Here is a 20,964-nt window from a genome sequence, read left to right as displayed (position 1 = left end):
TTGGAACTCTTGCAAGGTAAGGAACAACTAATTACCGAGTTACCAGACATAGTTGTATTGGTAGTGTAGACAGGGGCTTACTCTGGGCTAATCCTTGCCATACTTGGTAGGATTCAGACTGTAAATTCCCGTTAGCCTGGGGAGCGACTAAAAGGAAAGTGCGCAGAATTGCTCTGCTTCTTTATAGTCAAAATAGACTATGGATGAAATCTGCACAAACATTTCCTTAACTTTGCTCCCACTGAAGTCAATGGGAATTTCACCACCCCGACTTCAGTGGGAGCTGACTTAAGGCCACACAGAGCACTTTTTAAAATTTCACCATACATTGCCGAACAGACTCCGACCTAGGAAGCCCAGAGACTAGGAATGAGCAGCTAAGCTCAGTCGCTATCACCACCTTTGCTATCCAAACTCTGCTTTAGGTAGCTTCTCCTACACATGACAAAGGCTGTGTTCACCCTGTTTTAGGGCTGCTTTTATGCATGTGTCATAACTTTTAGTCGCTTCTTTCTCATGTGGGTGATGACACTTAGCGCAAAGGAAGGGCAAAAGTTTACATTACCCGCCAGTGATAGAGCCCGGTATCCTTCCTCTCTTTCCTCTGGAATAGCACAGCAGCCAGAAGTGGGAACATTCGGGGTGACACCCGGCTAAGCAGCACAGCACGGAACATGGGAGACCTTCCCAAACCCTGAGGTAAAGAAACAGGAGTGAAAACACCAAGTCACTGGAATTTGACCGGCTGCTTCTCCTCACTCCTCTGAACTGCTGTAGCTTTGTCCTGAGTTACACACAGAGCTCTGCTCCAATAGGGAGAAGCAATCACTGGGGCGGGGGGGGGGGGAGTTTGGGGGTGTGGCTTGGAGTTGCCTAACAATCCAGTTTACAGCCTCGCTGGCAGGTTTTTCCAAACACTAGCAGTAAAACATAAGGGTGATAAATAAAGTAGATCAAGGGAGCGGAAAGAGGGTCTGACAAGAAGCACTATGTTTTCTTCCAGACTCTGCCACAAACTTGTTCCATGACTCTGGGCAAGTCGCAACTTCTCTGGGCTTGAATTTCCTGGTCTGTTGAAATACAGAGAAATCCCTACGTCACAGTTCATTAGTGTCTGCAAAGTGCATTGAGATCCTCTGATGGCAGGCAAAAAAGACAGACTAGATAACAATCAAAGTTAAGAATCCAAAGAATTAAGAGGATAAGGAAGATATTTACGTCTATTATGGGGGGGGGGGGGAACAATGAGGGAGGAAGCAGAGGAAATTATTAGTTAAAAGTATCAAGGGGTAGCCGTGTTAGTCTGTATCCACAAAAAACAACAAGGAGTCCGGTGGCAACTTAAAGACTAACAGATTTATTTGAGCATAAGCTTTCGTGGGTAAAAACCCCACTTCTTCAGATGCATCCAGGTGCCTAGAGCCCAGCCGCTCACCAGATCTGCCGCCAGCTTCTCCTCCTCCCAGCCCCCAAACCTCCAAGTACCTAGTACTGTCTAACTTAAACTAAGCCAATAGACACTACACATCTGTACCCCCTCCTCCATTGATGCTAACCTCTCCCACAAGTGCCCTTACCCTGCCCCACTGCTTCCCAGGTGACTGACTGTCCCCCGCTGCATCCCACCCAATGCCATCTGCCCCCGTTTCCAGCAGTTACACACCTGGAAATTAGGTGTTGGATGAAGAGTTAAGGAAATCTGAATATACTAGAAGCTTTTTGCCCTGCAGTAATCTAGAGCCTTTTATTAGTTCTTAATACAGTCAATTTTATATCTGAGTTACTCTGACTGGCCTCAGTCCTGAAGGCACCATGCCACTCAGAACTGCAGCGTAAGGAAGTAATCGTGCCTAGATAGCATAGCAGCGTACACCTTATACAAGCATAACTTGATCAGATCAGAGCATGGCTCTGAGCAAAAAAATTGCCCTTTGCTCCTGCGCTTGCTGATGTCTGTGGCATGTTTTGATTCAACAAACAAAAACAAAACAGCAAGGAGGAAATTTGCACAATTCCCCTTTCTGTTGTTGGCCCCTATTTGCGAGCACCTTGCTAGTCAATGATCAGGTTGTTTCCACTCAAGCAATCACTCCTCCCCTTTGCCAGCGTGTCTTCTAACATGCTGCATGTTTAAAAGGTATTGTCAATTTCTGGCTACATGGGAGTGGGCTGCCCAACCAATGGGAAGTTGCTGGTGGCATCCTCTGCAATAAATGGAGTTAGGGGTATGGGAAGAGCTGTTAAATGAAGCACTTTATTTTCATATACGGGGAAAGGGAAATATAAATAAAAAAAACTGAGTTCCCTTTCACACTTTACCATAGAAAAGATCCATCAGCTGGTCTAGTCACTGGGTTGATCTGGACAACAATACAAAACTAATCTTAGTTCTTGAAGAAGTTCAGTCACCAGCTTCACAGCCCTTTGGTTTTTTAATCCAAGTTGGTTAAATCTGTAGGCGAAGGCCAAAAACTTCATTGGTTGTATTACTTGCCAGAATCACATGCGAAATAAACTCTGAAGAAGTGGGGTTTTTACCCATGAAAGCTTATGCTCAAATAAATCTGTTAGTCTTTAAGGTGCCACCGGACTCCTTGTTGTTTTGGTTTAAAATGACAGTTGTTAATAGCTGAGACACTGAAGTTTGGGTTTTAAAAAAAACAAAACAACCAAATGTACTGCAAATAAAACTCGGGAGGGGTTTGGAAATTAGAATGGGATTGAGACCTTGGGCCAAATCCTGCTCACTTTTCTCATGTAAGTAAAACTCTGACTTCATGAGATTACTTTGGTGGGCAATGCAAGCACAGTTTGGTCCCTTCTCAGTATGGACCCAATCCAAACACCCATTGCCATTGACTTCAATAAACATTGGATTTGACCCTATAAAAAAATTAAAAATAGGTACTAGAATACTTTGGAAAAAATATAAACAATCAATAGTTTGAGATTTTATCCCAGGGCTTTACGGGTATTTGTTAACGAATTTCCTGAATAACTGGCAATTAATTTAGAAAAGGTAGAGATAACTGGAGAACCTCAGACATTGTAATGCCAAACTTCAAGCCACCTGGCTATTTGTCCTGAATCTAACTTAATTCCCTAGTAAAATAATAGGACAAACTGAGCCACACACATCTGAAAGTGCCTAAAAGATAATGGAAGCTTGAGCAATGAGCACCATGGCTTTGAATCACAGGACTGGAAGGGACCTTGAAAGGTCATCTAGTCCAGTCACCTGCACTCATGGCAGGACTAAGGGTATGTCTACACTATCCACATTACAGCACAGCCACAACAGTGCTGTGACATGGGCAGTGTAGACATGCTTTATCGCTAAAACTTTTGTCGCTCGGGGGGTGTTTTTTAACACCCCTGAAAGACAAAAGTTTTAACGCTGAAAGTGGCAGTGTAGACACAGTCTATATATTATCTAGACCATCCCTGACAGGTGTTTGTCTAACCTGCTCTTAAAAATCTCTAATGAGGAGATTCCACAACCTCCCTAGGCAATTTATTCCAGTGCTTAACCACTCTGACAGTTAGGAAGTTTTTCTTAATGTCCAACCAAAACCTCATTTCCTGCAATTTAAGCCCATTGCTTCTTAACCTCTGAGGACAGGACAAGAACAACAATTTTTCTCCTTCCTCCTTATGACAACCTTTTATGTACTTGAAAATTGTTATCATGTCTCCCCTCGGTCTTCTCTTTTCCAGACTAAACAAACCCAATTTTTTCAATCTCCCCTCATAGGTCATGTTTTCTAGACCTTTAATCATTTTTGTTGCTCTTCTCTGGACTTTCTCCAATTTGTCCACATCTTTCCTGAAATGTGGCGCCCAGAACTGGACACAATACTCCAATTGAGGCCTAATCAGTGCGGAGTAGAGCAGAATTACTTCTCATGTCTTGCTTACAACATTCCTGCTAATACATCCCAGAATGACGTTCGCTTTTTTTTTTTTTTTTTTAGCAACAGTGTTACACTGTTGATTCATATTTAGCTTGTGATCCACTATGACCCCCAGATCCCTTTCCGCAGTACTCCTTCCTAGGCAGTCATTTCCCATTTTGTATGTGTGCAACTGATTGTTCCTTCCTAAGTGGAATACTTTGCATTTGTCCTCATTGAATTGCATCCTATTTACTTCAGACCATTTCTCCAGTTTGCCCAGATCATTTTGAATTTTAATCCTAACCTCCAAAGCACTTGCAACCCCTCCCAGCTTGGTATCGTCCGCAAATTTTATAAGTGCACTCTCTATGCCATTATCTAAATCATTGACTGAACCACTGATAACGACTTTCTGGGAACAGTTTTCCAACCAGTTTTGCACCCGCTTTATAGTAGCTTTACTAAAGTCAAGATATACCACGTCTACCGCTTCCCCCCATCCACAAGGCTTGTTATGCTGTCAAAGAAAGCTATCGGGTTGGTCTGACACTACCTGTTCTTGATAAATCCATACTGTTACTTATCACCTTATCTTCTAGATGTTTGTAAGGAACAAATCCTGCCAACTCATAATTTATTTTGATCCAATTACGCAATTAGACATGAAAGGATTTGCGTAACATTGCAACAAGTTATCACTGGAGCGATTGTGTTTCAAGGAATGCTGGCATGCCTGGAACATTGGAATTCTTGGGTGGGTGGGACCAGATAAGATATTTGGTGGAGGTGAAACACTTGAGTGAGAGGAGGAGAAATGGGTGTGAAACTGCTTTGCTAGATAAACATTCAACCACCCCTCCCAACATAGTTGTCTAAAAAGGGCTCTGCCCAATATTTTGCTATTTAACAGCCAAAATAAGTCCAAGAGTGGTGATTCCTATAAAAAGGCCAATCCTGCACAACCACTGCATCAGAGATTGTGCATGATCAGACCTAATACTGAAAACAAATATATAAATTAGAAAGACATAAGAATGTAAGAAGAGTAATTGCGTTGTATTATTGAAATGCCACACAACGCCCTATAGTAGGGGTAGTTAATTATTTTTTGTCAAGGTCCAAATTTCTTGGTCAAGGTATAGTCAAGGTCCAGACTCCAGACCAAATAATACAATGACAATAAAATAAAATAAATTATTAATAAATAATAAGTAAATAAAAAGTTTTCATGATCCATTCAAAAGCATCTGCCTGTCCCAATTTGGCCCATGGTCCACCTGTCAACTCTCCCTGCCCTATAGAATCCTATAGCTGAAACCTGCTTTCAGCAATAGGCTCCTGCAACAGCAGGCAAAGCCATTGAATCGGTCTGTGAGGTTTAAAATTTATGCAACTTCCACAGATAGTGGAGTTTCCCACTTTGTTTCAACTTATGACATTTTTACTCTTAGACATTTTGTTTCATCTTTAAATTAACAGAACCCTATCCTGTAACCCTTACTCATACTAAATATTCCCATAGAAGTGAATAAACTACAAAAAAGATGGATTATCTCTTGCTTCTCTCTTATTTTAGATAATATATATTTATGGCAAAATCTGTTCTGCCCTTTTATATTATAGTATAAGAATACATATTACACAGGAACTGTGGATATTGATTGTAATTCATCTATTGGCTTACTAATTTTTCCATCGTCTTTGGTGGTGATCATATTTTACTCTAAGATTCAAAATATTCTATTGTGAACAGAAATTTGATACAATGGGGAAGGGGAATGAGTTTCCAAAAACATTTTTCAGGCTACTCATAAGAACTTGGAGTTTAGACTAGCCCCACACTACTTATACTGAAATCCCTGCACTGGGCTGAAAATTCACTATTCTGATTCCTCTATATCCTTAAATACCACAGTACTGGCAATGACCTACCAAATTCACGGTCCATTTTGGTCAAATTCACAGTCATAGGGTTTTAAAAAAAATCATATAATTCATGATTTCAGCTATTAAAATCTGAAATTTCATGGTGTTGTAATTTTAGGGGCCCTGAGCGAAAAAGGAGTTGTGGTGCGGGGGGTCACAAGATTATCCCAGGGGTTGTGGTACTGCTACCCTTACTTCTGTGCCGCGGCTGGTGGCGATGCTACCATCAGAGCTGGGCTGCCGGAGATCAGCAGCTGCTGGCCGAAGGCAGAGCCGTCGCCACCACCAGCAGCAGCACAGAAGGATGGCATGGTCTGGTATTGCCACTCTTACTTCTGCACTGCTGCCTCCAGAGCCGAGCCCTTGATCAGCAGTCACCACTCACTGGCTGCCCAGCTCTGAAGACAGTACAAAAGTAAGGGTGGCAATAGCGCGATTCCCCCTGCAACTCCCATTTGAGTCAAACCCCCCAGTTTGAAAAATGCTGGTCTCCCCCATGAAATCTGTATAGTATAGGGTAAAAGCACACAGAAGACCAGATTTCACAGGGGGAAGACCGGATTTCACAGTCCATGACGCATTTTTCATGGCTGGGAATTTGGTAGGGCCCTAGCAAAGAATGAAACAGTCATTTTAGGCCTTGTCTAGAACAGAAAACTTGCTAACTAGAAAATGAAAAATCAACTTAAATTACACCCCAATATAGACACATTTAAACCAGTTGAAATGGTGTTTAAACGGACTTAGTTTGACATGGTAAGCTGAGTCTCTCAGGCACCAAGCCAACAAAGGGACAGGAAAGAGGCATTCTTTCCCAGTTGATCATCACGAACTGCACTTACAACTGGTATTTTATTGCAAGGGCATCTATTTTTGTTTAAATGACAAAGTTTGCTTTTTCCTTACATTCTGTGACCCCTCCACCTCTCCTCTCCACGAATTTTATTAAAGTGCTTTTATATTTCCATAGCCCCTTTCACTCAGAAAGATCCCAACAGGCTCTAGAAAATTGAACATGTGCAGAGGGATCATTGAGGGACTAACACATATGGGGGAATACCCAGAGCCATCACAGCCTGTCCCATAACCTTGGGGTACCTTTGTGCTGTGCATCTATGGCTCAGAGCAAGGGCATTGGAACATTCCCAAAAGTGGGCGGGGACTGAGGCCCTCACCCTGAAGCTCTGCCCCTCCTCTTCCCCCCAAGACCCGGCCCCTGGCCAAGCCGGAAGCCATAACAGGGCCAGGGAGTCTGCCCCCTCCCCCAACCACAGTGAGATGGGGGCCAAAAGCAGCCCTGTGCCTGTGTCCCCACCCCCAGCCTCCCTGCCCAGGGCAGATGGAGGGACCCGCTCCCCATTTGGCTCTTCCCGACCTGGCTCTGGCCGGGGGCAAGGTCTCGGAGCTGCAGCCCAGCCAGAAGAGCTGTGCAGGGCTGGGCAGCTATGGGGAGCTGCAGCGATCCCTCCACCTGCCCACAGTGCAGGGGGCCAAAGGAGCGCAGCCCCCAGGCCCCCTGCCCAGGGCAGGTGGAGGGTCTGCAGCTCTGCACAGCAGCCCACATGGCTCTTACCATGGCTGGGCTGCGGCTCCAAGGCACCGGAGCCGAGTCAGTGCAAGCCATGAGGGCAGCTGTGGGGAGCTGGTGAGGAGTCACGGACCATCCACCTCCACCTGCTGTAGACCAGGAGTCCGGGAGGCTGGGACATGGGCTGGAGGACATGCGGCTCCCACAACTGCCCTGGCTGCCTGGCCAGGCGGTGGAACCATAGGGGAAAAGAGGTGGGGAAGGGAGTGGAGTCCACCCCGGCGAAAAGGTGATGGGTCAGGCCCGTCCATTTTCAAAAAGTGGGAGGGTCCTGGGCCCCCCCGTTCCAGCACCACTGGCTCAGAGCCCTGACACCAGTAGCCTGCCCACAGGATAGGTCTCACCCTGGCTCTCAGAAGCCTACTTGTTCATTGCAGGGTGACACCAACAGCCCTCCCAGTCTAAAGTCTCCCCAAATCTGTCCTCACTAAATACTTAGCTACCAGACACTGACTTTTCCACTCTGGTTCCTCATCCCAAAGGAGGGAAGCTAACCCCTACTCATCAGTTTACTTTGGCCCCCACACTCCAGACAGTTTGCACACCAGAGTCCTGCACAGGGTAAAAATAGACAAAGTTTATTTAATAGAAAACACATATTCAAAGATGAAATATAAAGGAAAAGCAAACAGAAAAGTTACACAAAAAACAAATATACAGATGCAACCTCAGGCTTTACACTTCTATATTAGATAAAATCCCAAATCTCATACTAGTTATCTATTGTCTTTAAACATTTTCCCAGCATACCACCTAGCTGCAGGGGGGGGATCCAGCATTTCATGGATGGCTGTCCCTCAGAACTTGTCTACACTTAATGCTGCTTCAGTGTAGACATTACCTAGACCGATGGGCGGGGGGTGGGGTGGGGGGAGAAGGGTTCTCCCCTCAGTATAGCTACCAAGAGGAGGTAGCTAGGTGGATGGAAGAATTCTTCCGTCAACCCTGCGCTGTAGGGGTCAACCTAATTTCCTAGTGTAGACCAGCCCTTAGTTTCTGGATGCTCTTCAGTTCAAAACCTTAACCATGTAAAAGCATTTGGGGTGGGGGGGGAGCAGGGGGAGTTAAGTCAAGTCACTACAGATACTCAACGTGGGGGAAACTCCCTCCTTTCCTAGGCCAGTGGCTCTCAACCTTTCCAGACTACTGTACCCCTTTTAGTAGTTTGATTTGTCTTGCGTACCCACAATTTTCACCTCACTTAAAAACTACTTGCTTACAAAAATCAGACCTAAAAATGCAAAGTGTCACAGCTCACTATGACTGAAAAATTGCTCACTTCCTCATTTTTACCATATAATTATAAAATAAATCAATTGGAATATAAATGTTGTATTTATATTTCAGTGTATCATATATGGAAGCAGTATAAACAAGTCATTCTCCATACGAAATTTTAGTTTGAACTGACTTCGCTAGGGCTTTTCATGTAGCTTGTTGTAAAACTAGGCAAATATCTAGATGCGATGACTGGTGCCTCCCCATACATGGGGAGCACCAGCTAAAGGGGAGGACACATGACCTCCTCACATCTCCTCCCTGCCCCACCCCCAGCGCTCTCCCCGCCCCCCATTACCTGCTAGGGGGGGCTCTCTCCTCCTGCTGCGCCAGCTCCCCCTCAGCACGTTCAGCTGCTCTCCCTGGCAGCGAGGCCTGGGCAGGGAGAGGAACGGAGCTAATCCTGGTTGCTGCTCTGTGCAGTGTGGCCAACTACCTGGGAGAGAGCCTGGTTGGGGAGGAACGGCGGCAGCCGCCTGCTCCCTGCCTGGGCTCAGCTTCTGGGGACAAGGACCAAACGTACTGAGGGGGCTCCAGCTCGCTCAACCTTTGTCCCCAGAAGCTGAGCATGGTCAGGGGGCAGCCTACCACCGCCACCACCAGGTGCTCTTCCAGGCAGCTGCTGTGCTGTACCAGGCAGCATCCCAGCAGCTCAAAGAAGCTCTGGCCCCACCCTTCTGCTCCCCAACCCCAGACCAGCTTCTCAGGGGCACATTTGACCTTGCATACCCCCCGATACGTTGCCTTAAGATGTATCCCCTTGACGACCTCTGCTTTACTGCAGGGGTACATGTACCTCCTGGTTGAGAACCACTGTCTCAGACCTTGTCTATACTACAAAATTAAGTAATTACTACAATTTTTTGTGTCCACACTAGCACCTTCTGTTGGAGTGCATCCTCGCCAGGAGCGCTTCCACTGACTGAAGTGGGGCACTGTGTGGCACTGACAGCTGGAGCCTCCCCACCCCAGGGCTGGCAGCCTGAAGGCCCAGTGCCACCTCCCAGTGAAGGACTGAGCGGGGGAGCACCTGGCTGCCTCTCACAGAGGGATTGGGAGTGTGTGTGGGGGCTGGGGGGAGGGGAGGAGAGGCAATCCCTGACCAGGAGGCAGCAATAGCAAGATATCTTCCATAATGGTCACATCCCGTGGAAAGTGTGGGGACAGGAATGATTATCAGCCCCCCCCCTACAGTGCTGGCTCTCCCCAAGAGCCACATGCCCAGTGTACAGCAGGGTCTGGGAAGAGTGATTTACCCTGTGGCTACTCACCATTTTGGGGGTCTTGTGGCTCATGGGTGCTTGCCTGGGGTCAGCCAGTTAGTGACAGGTGTGTGAATACTGGCTGAGTTTTAAATCACTGAATCAGTGTTGGGTGTGTTGCAAACAATACTGCTTCTGTAAAATGTTGCATTTAAACTTCACAGAGATGACCTTGGGAGCCTAGCCTCCCTCTTTGTTATAGGTGGCTGAATGGCGAGGCAGAATTAGAAAGTGGCCAAGAAGAACTAAGGAGGACTTTCTGCGTGATGTTATGATGCACTTTGCCTCCGAGAAACAAGAATTGAAGGAGTGGCAGGACAGCGAGAAGAGGGACCGAAAGGAGAACGTAGCTCTCCAGAAGGAAGCCATGGAGCAGGTCTTAAAGGATATGGAGCACCAAGAAGACAGGTCGAGGCGATATTAGCACTGCAAACTGAGCAGCTCCACGCCCGCCCACCCTCCCCTGCAACTGCTGTCACAAAACTCTTTCCCATTCGCCCCCCAGACACCACCAACACACTCTTATTCACCTCCTGGCTTCAGTCTGTACCCATGACATTCCACTCCTCCCTGCACTGCGGACTCCCACTACCCACTACACTCAACACCCATCCCTCTGCAGTTTGGCCTCGTTGAAGTACAGTACCCACTGCATTGTAGTCCAAAGGAAAAGGTTGGATATGATCCCTGGACATACACAAATCTATAGCCATCCCGGGATCCCTCCTCCTGCTGGGACCTTCCCTTCCCCCATCCCCCTCGCTGCTGCTAGGTTTTTTGTTTTTGTTTTTGTTTGACTCTTTCCTCCGGTTGTCTTTTATTAAAAGAATTGTGTTGGTTTGAAAGCAATCTTTATTCTATTAACTGAAAGCTAAGAGCCCTGCAAAGCAACATACAAATTATGTTAAACCCCCTTATTGCATTCTGTGCACCAATCACCTCCTAACAATACAAGCACTGCAATCCTGAGCATAGCAACAAATATTAGTGGCTTTCAGCTTCAGATTGCTTCCTCAAGGCATCCCTGATCCTTTAGCCCTGTGCTGTGCCCCTCTGATAGCCCTGGTCTCTGGCTGTTTGAACTCAGCCTCCAGGCACTGAGCCTCTGTGGTCCAGCCCTGAGTGAAGCTTTCACCCTTCCTTTCACAAATATTATGGAGCATACAGCACACAGCTATAAGCATAGGAATATTGTCATGAGCCAGGTCCAGCTTCCCATAGAGGCAGCACCAGTGGGCTTTTAAACTGCCAAAAGTACACTCAACAGTCATTCTGCACTTGCTCAGCCTGTTGTTGAACTGCTCCTTGCTGCTGTCAAGTTGCTCCATGTATGGATTCATAAGCCACGGCATTAAGGGGTAGGCAGGGTCTCCCAGGATCACAATGGGCATTTCAACTTCCCCTACGGTGATTTTCTGGTCTGGGGGAAAAGTCCCTGCTTGCAGCTTCCTGAACAGGCCAGTTTTCCAAAAGATGTGTGCGTCATGCGCCTTTCCAGATCAGCCTGTGTTAATGTCTGTGAAATGTCCATGGTGATCCACAAGCACCTGGAGAACCACTGAGAAATACCCCTTGCAATTAATGTACTCGGTCTGGTGACAGAATTGGAATACGCATGCCATCAGGAATGTCCAGTTACTCCCCAGTTAGGGAAGCCTATTTGTGCAAAGTCATTTATGTCATGCACTTTGCCCAGAGTCACGGTCTGTTGGAGCAGGATGCGATTAATGGCCCCTGCGCACTTCCGTCAACACAAGTCCAACGGTAGACTTTCCCACTTCAAACTAATTAGCGACCAATCGGTAGCAGTCTGGAGTAGCCAGCTTCCACAATGCAATCGCCACGTGCTTCTCCAGTAGCAGGGCAGCTCTCATTCTCGTGTCCTTGCGCCACAGGGCTGGGGCAAGCTCATCACAGTGCCATGAACGTGGCTTTCCACATCCAAAAGTTCTGCAGCCATTGCTCATCATCCCAGATGTCCATCATGATGTGATCCCACCACTGAGTGCCTGTTTCCCGAGCCCAAAAGCAGCGTTCCACTGTGGTCAGCACCTCCGTGAATGCCACAAGCAATCTCGTGTCATAACTACTGCACATGGCGAGATCAATGTCGCACTCCTCTTGCCTTTGTAGTTTAAGGAATAACTCCACTGCCACTCGTGACGTGTTGGTCAGAGTGAGCAGCGTATTGGTCAACAGTTCAGAATCCATTCCTGCAGACCGAAGAGGCAGGGCGCGCAGTAAACGAACCGTTGAAAGACAGCGCCAAATGTGGATGGAAGCACACAGATTGCTGGGATGCAAAGCAATGCATCACGGGTCATTGGAACAGGACCCAGGATGCCCCACAACCCCCTCTGCCTTCCCACAAGTCTTAGCAGCAGAAGAGAAACAGGTGCTCTGAGGGATAGCTGCCCAGAGTGCACCGCTCTGAATACCATTGCAAGTGCCGCAACTGTGAACACGCTATTGCGTAGGCAGCTGACAGTGTGAACACACAACAGTGGTTTCCCCTCAGCGCTCTCTGAGCGGTGCTGTAACTGCCAGCGCTGTAACTCTGCCAGTGTGGACATGCCCTTACATTGGTGGGAGCATCACTAGATATTCACAGTTGGGTGGACATAAGCTGCCTTGTCTACACCGGAGATAATCTAACTCTGTAGTATAGATGGGTCATTACTTTTCCAAAATGGTTTTGGTTTTTTTCAGTTTCAAATTGTTTCAATGTCTTTCAATTAACTCTAATGGTCCATCAGTGTCTTTTCCTGAGCTGTACAATATGTGGGTACTTGAAGCTAGTTTTGTGTAAACAACTGGCTTGGGAGGTAGCTCTGCCTGACTGCTTCCCCGCCCAGCTGGGTGATGATGCTAAAGTTGCACCACAGTTACAATTTTCTATACATACCCATCCACGCATTCATAATCATGGTCTGTAGACATAGCTCATAATGACTATCAAGTTCAGAACATTACCATCTTTCACAAAAGACCTTACTCTACACATTTTAAACTACAGTAATACAGTACGCAATCAGTTGGTTTAACTGCTCATTTGGGAGTGTGGGGGAGAAGTCTGAACCTTTTCTTCTCTTGTAGCATATGGACCCGATTGTCACAGGGACCATCTATAGAGTTTCATAGAATACCAGGGTTGGAAGGGACCTCAGGAGACCACCTAGTTTGCACAGCAGAGACCAGCTTGGGGAAAAAATAAACACAAAGTTTATGTGATAGAAAAACCACAGATTCAAAGATGAAATAGTAAGGGAAAGCAAACAGAAAAGTGACACGGAAAACACAAAAATGCAACCTCCAGTTTTACTCTTTCGCATTAGATAAAATCTCTTTTCTAATACTAGTTATCAATTGCCTTTCAACAATTTCTCAGAGAACACCCTAACTATAGGAGGGATGGCAGTGTTCATGGACAGCCTTCTGTTGTCCCCCAAGCTCTAGATAAGAGACTTAAGTCCCCAGTCTGCTTTAAAAGACTTTTTTCCTTTCTGTTCATTTTTTCCCCCCCTCTCAGTCCATGGTGACTCATGGTTATTCAGAGTGGGGAAATTGTCTTTCCATTAATCTAATGATCCATCCTTGTCTTTTCCTTGGCTGGACAATAGGTAGTTATTTGAAGCCAGTTTTGTGTAAACACCTGGCTTGGGAGGTTCCCCTCTCCACTTGACTCCTCACAGCCCTGCTGCGAGGTGCAGTTGAAGTTCTTGTATAGATTATGAACACAGTTTTCTACAACACAAATATACAGATTCATAACCACAGTCTGTATCCATATCTCATTACTCAGACTTCAAGGCCAGAAGGGACCATCATGATCATCTAGTCTGACTTCCGGCATGTCACAGGCCACTCTGGCAATAGGCCCATATCCTCTGGCTGAGTTACTGAAGTTCTCAAATCTTGATTTAAAGACTTGAAGGTAAACAAAATCCACCATTTACTCTAGTTCAAACCAGCAAGTTACCCATGTGCCCTGTACTGCAGAGGAAAGCGAAACCCCCCTCAGGGTGTCTGCCAATCTGACCTGGTGGAAAATTCCTTCCTGACGCTAAATATGGTGATTAGTTGGACCCTGAGCATGTGGGAGAGACCCACCTGCCAGATAGCTGGGAAAGAATTCTCTGTAGGAACTCAGACCCCTCCCTCTCTAGTATTCCATCTCCAGTCATTGGAGATGTTTGCTAATAGCAGTCACAGATGGGCCACACACCATTGTAGGTAATATCATACCATCCCCTCCATAAACTTGTCAAGCTGAGTCTTGAAACAAGTTAGGGTTTTTGCCCCCACGACTCCCCTTGGAAGCCATACCATCAAGTTCAGAACATTACAAATTTTCATAAAAGACCTTACTCAGTACACTTTTATAATACAGTACTACCATATGCAATCAGCTGGGTTAACTTCTCATTTTGGGGGTTTAAACCTGCTCTTCCCATGGGGTGTCACACCCCTCTTACGAGTTTGGTGCTGGAGTTTTGGCCACTGGCCATAACATAAGCTTCACCTTTGCCCCTCCTTTCTAGGTAAGATGTCAGATACCTTGTTCTCCTGCCACAATATGTTTAATCTCTGTATCTTACTCCGGCAAAGCTATGCTTCAGCATAGCAATCTGGAGTTGGTTCCTTTTGTTCTATGGAGCCATACGAATGGCAAATGGTCTGTTAACACCATGAACTAGTTATTGAATAGGTAGCATCTGGGTTGTTTTACAGTCCACACAATAGCATAACACACTTTTTCTGTGACAGAGTAATTCTGTTCAGTGAGAGACAGTTGATCAGAAACGGCATGGGATATTTCCTGTTGTCCTCTGTTTGCATCAGTATGGCTCTGAGACCCATGGTGAATGCACCAGTGCAGAATTCAAACATTTTCCTAAAATCTGAACTGGTCAAAATGGATTTCTTTGATAAAACTTGTTTCATTGTATCAAACTCTTTAGACAGGTGTCTGACCAGAGCACTTTTTCTGGCACAGACTTGTGATAGCAACAATATCACTGAAACCTCCCACAATATTTTCAATAATAGTTAGCCAGACCTGTAAAAGATTGGACTCATTTTTTTAGTTGTAGGAACAGGTCAATGCACAATATATCCACTTTCAAGGGATCTAGGTGGATTTGGCCCCCAGGTAAGGAAACCTTGCTATCCCCACAGTAAGCTGACACGTTTACTGTGGGCTTGTCTACACAGCAAACAAAACAAAAAATGCAGCAGCAAGTCCCAGACCCCAAGTCAACTGACTCAGGCTCGCGCTTTGGGGTTAAAAATAGCAGTAGAGATGTTTCCACTCGGGCTAGGGCCTGGGCTCTGAAACCTGGTGAGAAGGGTGGGTCTCAGAGCCTGGGTTGCAGTCCGAGTAGCAATGTCTATACTGCTAGTTTTAGTCCTGTAGCATGAGCACTGTGCGTCAATTGACCTGGACTTGGACTCGCTGGCATCAAATTTATTTATGTATTTTGCAGGGCAGATGTACCTAGTGAGGGCTGCCTCCCTACAAAACCTTCCTCACATGTGTTTAGTGTTCCTCCCAGGAGTTGCTAAATATAGCAACATCATCTATGTAGCTGAAAGCAAAGTCGTGGAACCCATGTAATACCTGATTAACCAGGCTCTGGAATGCAGCACCTGTATTAATTAATTCAAAGAATAGCACTGTGGCACAGAGGCCCATTGGTGGTTCACTACCCCGTGTCAGCAACTCTTGTCAGGCCTGATGTACTCCCTACAACTAACATGCTGTAATGAGATATACTCAACAGGTGGCATGTAAAGTATATCCCCGGAAAACTAACAACTCACCCATCATTAATATTATTGCATGGTATATGTACAGGTAACATTCAAAATTACAAACATTCTGAAATTATTTTCCTAAAATGTGGGACAAGCAGGATATAAGGTACCCTATCCTAGGCAAAGAATGTGGTTGTGCCTGCTGGAGTCACTGTGCAAAAACTAACTGGGTGGTGAAAGCCAGGGTGTGACCTGCATGCTTGTAGGCTGGCTGCTGGTGTCAGTGTTATGAGTCACCGTGGTATAGCATTTAGAGCACCCACAGTTACAGGGCAGGTGGTGACAACCTCTTACTGGTCTGGGTTGAACTCCAAAGAATCATGAGTAACTTTAATTCAAAAAGTCTAAAATCAGTAATGAATGCAGACTTCTTCCGTGACTCAGTGTCCAAAGGAATTTTCTAGTATCCCTTGGTTAAATCCACAGTAGTTAGATATGCTTAGCAGAGCTAAATATTTAATATACCTCCACACAAGGCATAGGGTAAGTAACTGAACTATAAGAGCATTACGTTTTCTATAATACACACACACACACACACACACACACACACAAACTTACGGTACAGTCAATGTTCCCTCTTATTTTTGACAGGCACAAAAAATTTTTGTGCAAATTTTTGACAGGCCATGTGTGCAAAAAAAAATTTTCTGTGCAAATTGTGCTTCTGTGCAAATTTCTGTGCACGCAGTGTTTTGCCAGGTGCCCGGGGTTTAGGATCTGTGTGCGAACGCACACGCGCACAGCTTAGAGGGAACAGCGGGTACAGTCTTTCTTGGGGACTAGGACAACTGGGGAAACCCAGGTGCTGTCTGACTGCTACAATTCTATGTCTAGCATGCTTTCTTTGCACCTCCCCCTTGATCCATTCCCTCATTGTCCCTGGTGTCCTGTAAACCCTGTTAGTTACTGGGTGTACCTTATTGGTATCAATGTGATGCTCTCTCAAGTGAATTTGTTAGAAAACATCCTTTTTTGGCTTTGTAACACAGCCATGACTTCCTTATTAGTGGGGTTAACTCTTCACTTATATTAATCCTCTCTAAAGAGGTGTCCCCCCTATTCTCAGAAATTAAGTCTAGGAGAGGTGATATGTTGTGGTCCTCACCTGCACAGCATATCATGTTCACCACAGCCTCCCTGTTATGGTAAGCTTTCAATCTGTTAATACATACCCTTTGGGATGGGTCTTGACCGTAGGGTTTCTGTACTTTGTAAGTGACTTCATTTCATCTATCACCTCAAAGAGACCCTCCCATGAGTTCTACATTTTATGCTTTTTTACAGGGGTTCGTACCATAACCACATCACCTACATCAAAGACTCTCTCACTAAGCTTTTTGTACAGACTTTCTCCAAGGTGATGCTGTTCAATATCTCTGCCCTGAACTTAGATACAAATTCAGTCACTGGTTCCCCATCTGTGTCAATGTTACCTTCCCACAAATCTCTGACCAGATCTAGGGGGCTTCTCACCTTCCTTCTGTATAAGAGGTCAAATGGGGCAAACCCTGTCAATTCTTAGGGTACTTCTTTGTAAGCAAACAATAGGTAAAGCAGTAGCACATCCCAGTCCCTTGCCTTCCTGTATACATATATTAGCACGGACAAAGTGGGTTTCAACTAGCTCATTTGTTTCTGGATGATATGAGACAGGCTTTAATGGATTTACCCCACCCCTTTTCCACAACTGAGAGTATATGTGGGAATGAAATACTGTCAGATTGTGGGTCAAATTTCTTTTGGAAAACCAGCCTAGTAAATATGTAAAGGACTTGCACAGTTGCCACTGTTTCTGCTTCTATATTACCTAGGGCTGCTGCCTCTGGGTATCTGGTAGCAAAGTTAACTACCGGCATATATATCTTTCCTGTTTTTGGATGGCTTAGGGACTGGACCAGTAGTGGCCATTGCAAGCCTATAGAATGCTTCTTCAATTACAGGTAACAGTTGCCATGAGACTTTATAAAGACCTGTAGCCTTTTTCCACTTTTGGCACACGACAGGTCTTAGAGCAAGGTTGCACAACTTAGGGCCTGTGGGCCGCACAGACCCCACCAGAGCAGTGCAGAAGCCCACAGCCTGTTCAACAAAAATATTAACTGCCGATTCATTAGCATTTTGTCATGTTTACATTATTTTAGTTTACACAAGTGTGTAAATAGACAATACTATACGTAGGTTGTTTCTATCTAAATACATACAAAACAAGTTGAATTTAGAATATAAACTAATACAGGTGACTTTAAATCCTATTACAATATGTAGAATCTGTTTGGCCCACACACGCTTGTGCTTAGGTTTATGAGGCTCTTCTGTGTAATAAGGTTGGGCACCATGGTCAGAGTATCCCTTTATTTCTAGATTTATACCATGCCAAAAACACAACATTTTCGGAAGCCTTTCAAATGTCCTCTCTACTCCTGGATGTTCAGCAAATGGACCAGGGGTGGCCAACCTGTGGCTCCGGAGCCGCATGCGGCTCTTCAGAAGTGAATATGCGGCTCCTTGTATAGGCACCGACTCCGGGGCTGGAGCTACAGGCGCCAACTTTCCAATGTGCTGGGGGGGGGGGCTCACTGCTCAACCCCTAGCTCTGCCACAAGCCCTGCCCCCCACTCCACCCCTTCCCGCCCCCTCCCCTGAGCCTGCCATGCCCTCGCTCTTCCCCCCACCCTGAGCCTCCTGCACACCATGAAACAGCTGATCAGCAGGTGTGGGGAGGGAGGGGGAGGCACTGATCAGCAGGGCTGCCGGTGGGCGCGAAGTGCTGGGAGCCGGGGTGGGGGGCAGAAGTTAATGGGGGGCTGCTGACGTATTACTGTGGCTCTTTGGCAATGTACATTGGTAAATTCTGGCTCTCTCTCAGGCTCAGGTTGGCCACCCCTGAAATGGGCAATCATGGGCCAAACACAATAATGCTGCCCTGTATTTACCGCTCACCAAGAAGTGTTTGGTGTGCAGTAAACACAGGGTCCCTGTTCTTAACCACTGGGGCTTCCCTATATATCCTACTCACTTCCATAAAATACCCACCCCTATTCTCCTTTGTAGAGGCACTGCTGTGAACTGGTTTCCTAATGCACTCCCTAGGGAAGGGTCTGTGTCCTGATCTTTAATAAACACTACTTGTCTCTGGCCGATTTGGAGGCTCCACGTCCTGCAATGCAGGCAAAGCATCCTTCCCTGTTCCTTCTCTCTCTTCCTCATCAGGCAAAGGAGATTCTGGGGTGCACACTTTCCCACTGCAGGTTACCACATCACTAAGTTTAGGCACAGATGTGATACAATTTCTAATCATCTGCAGGAATACCATCCCAATCATATTTCACCCCCTCCCACTGCAGCTTTAAGTGGGCAAATTTATGCCACTTCTCAGGCATACCTCTGAAAGTGGTACAAAATATTTCCACCATCCATTTCGTCAGATTCAGGTCCTGGAATATCTTAAACTGATCAGTTGAGGCCAATGGTAGATGGCTTCACAGTCTCACAAGGGAGGAGACAGCTATTCCAACAGGGTTTGGCTGCTCTTCTCCTGGTAGCCGTTTCTCTTCACTTCTCCTGCCTCTGAAGTACTTGTGACTAGACCAACACACTTGTCTGAAGTGGCTTGACTTTGCTTTGAGGAAGTGACCTAGCCATGGAAACAGTAGAAGCAGACTTCCTGTGTTATACCAATAAAATAAAAACCAGCAGGATCTTATTAAAGGGGATAAGACAAAATGTCACATTTACTGTGAATACAAAAAGAATCATAGTAGGCAGTCAGTTATAGCTATAACATTTCATTCAGTTTCATATTCATTCACACGTTCGTTCATACACACCCACACACACAGGTTCTGCATCTGCTGTATAGTTACCAGTCCTGAATGTAGCTTGGGTTCATAGCTTGTGGCGGCTAACTAGCCAGGAAAGCCGGGCACAAGGAAGAGCTGGGTCTCTGTTGGGCATGCACCAATGCCCTTCCATGTTGGCAGCAGAATGTTACCCTCCAAAGTCTTCCATTTCACCCATCCATTTTGTAGGCTTTAGTTTGAATCCAGAGTCTATAGGTCTTGCTGCGTCACGCTGCCTCTGGGTTTGGTGTGATTGATCACCCATCAATCGCAGACATGACTTTCAGCCTAGGACCTGGCTTTGATGTTTCTTCAATTGTACTTTTGTTCTTCTCTATTTTAGGGTGGACTCTTCTTGCTTTGTCAGGGCTGTTGTCTGCACCTTCAGCCGTAGGTGTTTACACTTTAATTCATCAGGACAGGCTGGTGCTGGAGGTTGATTCCATCATCCATACATACCTCATTCACACATCTAAACTAAACTAATAAGATTACAGCAGGTTTTGCAAAAATGAAGGTTGCAGCAAGCTTTTACGAAATGGAGTTTGGGACAAGTTAAAATGGAGTTTGAGTTACAATATGGACAAGTGTAAGGAATGGCAAACAGTGAACAGAAGTTCCAATAGAGACAAGTATAATGAATGACAAACAGTGAGCAGAAGTTACAATGCTGAAACAGTGTAAGTTTCCGCGATTTAAGCAGCAATTGGATTGCAAGTGAAACTCAATTAGCCAGTTATTGGGGTACCTGGTTTTATGAACGAATGTAGTTTCATTCATAAAACTTTATTTAAGAAGTTATATTAATAAAGTGAACTAACAACCATTTCATTGATCAGTTCTACACCTGGAGTACGGTTATACATCCCAGGAGGTCCAGTAATACCACAGCATGAATGGGCCAGAGCAGTGGGGTGGGAGCATATGGTGGTCCCTATGAAATCCAGGCCTCTTATCCCACATGCTCTCTCCTAGAAACACTCCCTGACTCCCAACACGGGGTTGGTAGACACATAGAAGTTTCTCTGCTGTGTTCAGCAGAAGAGGACGAAAGAGTATACATCCCCTAAGGGAGGGGCAGCCCTATCAGCGATACTCTGTTTTTGTATTGGGGAGCTTGGTACAGGGACACCTCTCTAGCCTGGCGTGCTGGTGACTCCAAGGCTGGTGCTTTGGAAATCAACTCTGTTTTCCCTCAGAGGTGACTCCAGTATCAGGCCTATCAAAAAGTCCTTCACCACGGGATAAGGTTTCAGTGCCAAGATAATATGAAGGCAGAGGATACCACAGAGCAGTCAGTACTTGGACCACAATACACACACAGTGCAGAGGAGTCAGTACCAAGGGCAGTGTGA

General features: G+C 45.8%; 1 protein-coding gene across 1 annotated transcript in view; it reads right to left on the bottom strand.

Moving 5' to 3' along the window:
* The window catches only part of LOC102947510 (cytosolic phospholipase A2 zeta), a 59,565-nt gene extending 40,082 nt beyond the window's left edge, over positions 1-19,483 (bottom strand). Inside the window, exons 1-2 of the mRNA XM_007055766.4 lie at positions 19,153-19,483; positions 566-694 (exon numbers count right to left, since the gene is read on the bottom strand). Coding sequence (XP_007055828.2) covers positions 566-676 — 111 coding nt within the window. The 5' untranslated portion in view covers positions 677-694; positions 19,153-19,483. The remainder of the gene's footprint in view (positions 1-565; positions 695-19,152) is intronic.
* Between the last annotated feature and the right edge of the window lie 1,481 nt (positions 19,484-20,964).

The sequence above is a fragment of the Chelonia mydas genome, chromosome 6 (genome assembly GCF_015237465.2).
Source record: "Chelonia mydas isolate rCheMyd1 chromosome 6, rCheMyd1.pri.v2, whole genome shotgun sequence".
Lineage (NCBI taxonomy): Eukaryota > Metazoa > Chordata > Testudines > Cheloniidae > Chelonia > Chelonia mydas.
The sequence above is the reverse complement of the archived record's forward strand: the minus strand, read 5'-3'. Positions and strand labels throughout refer to the sequence as shown.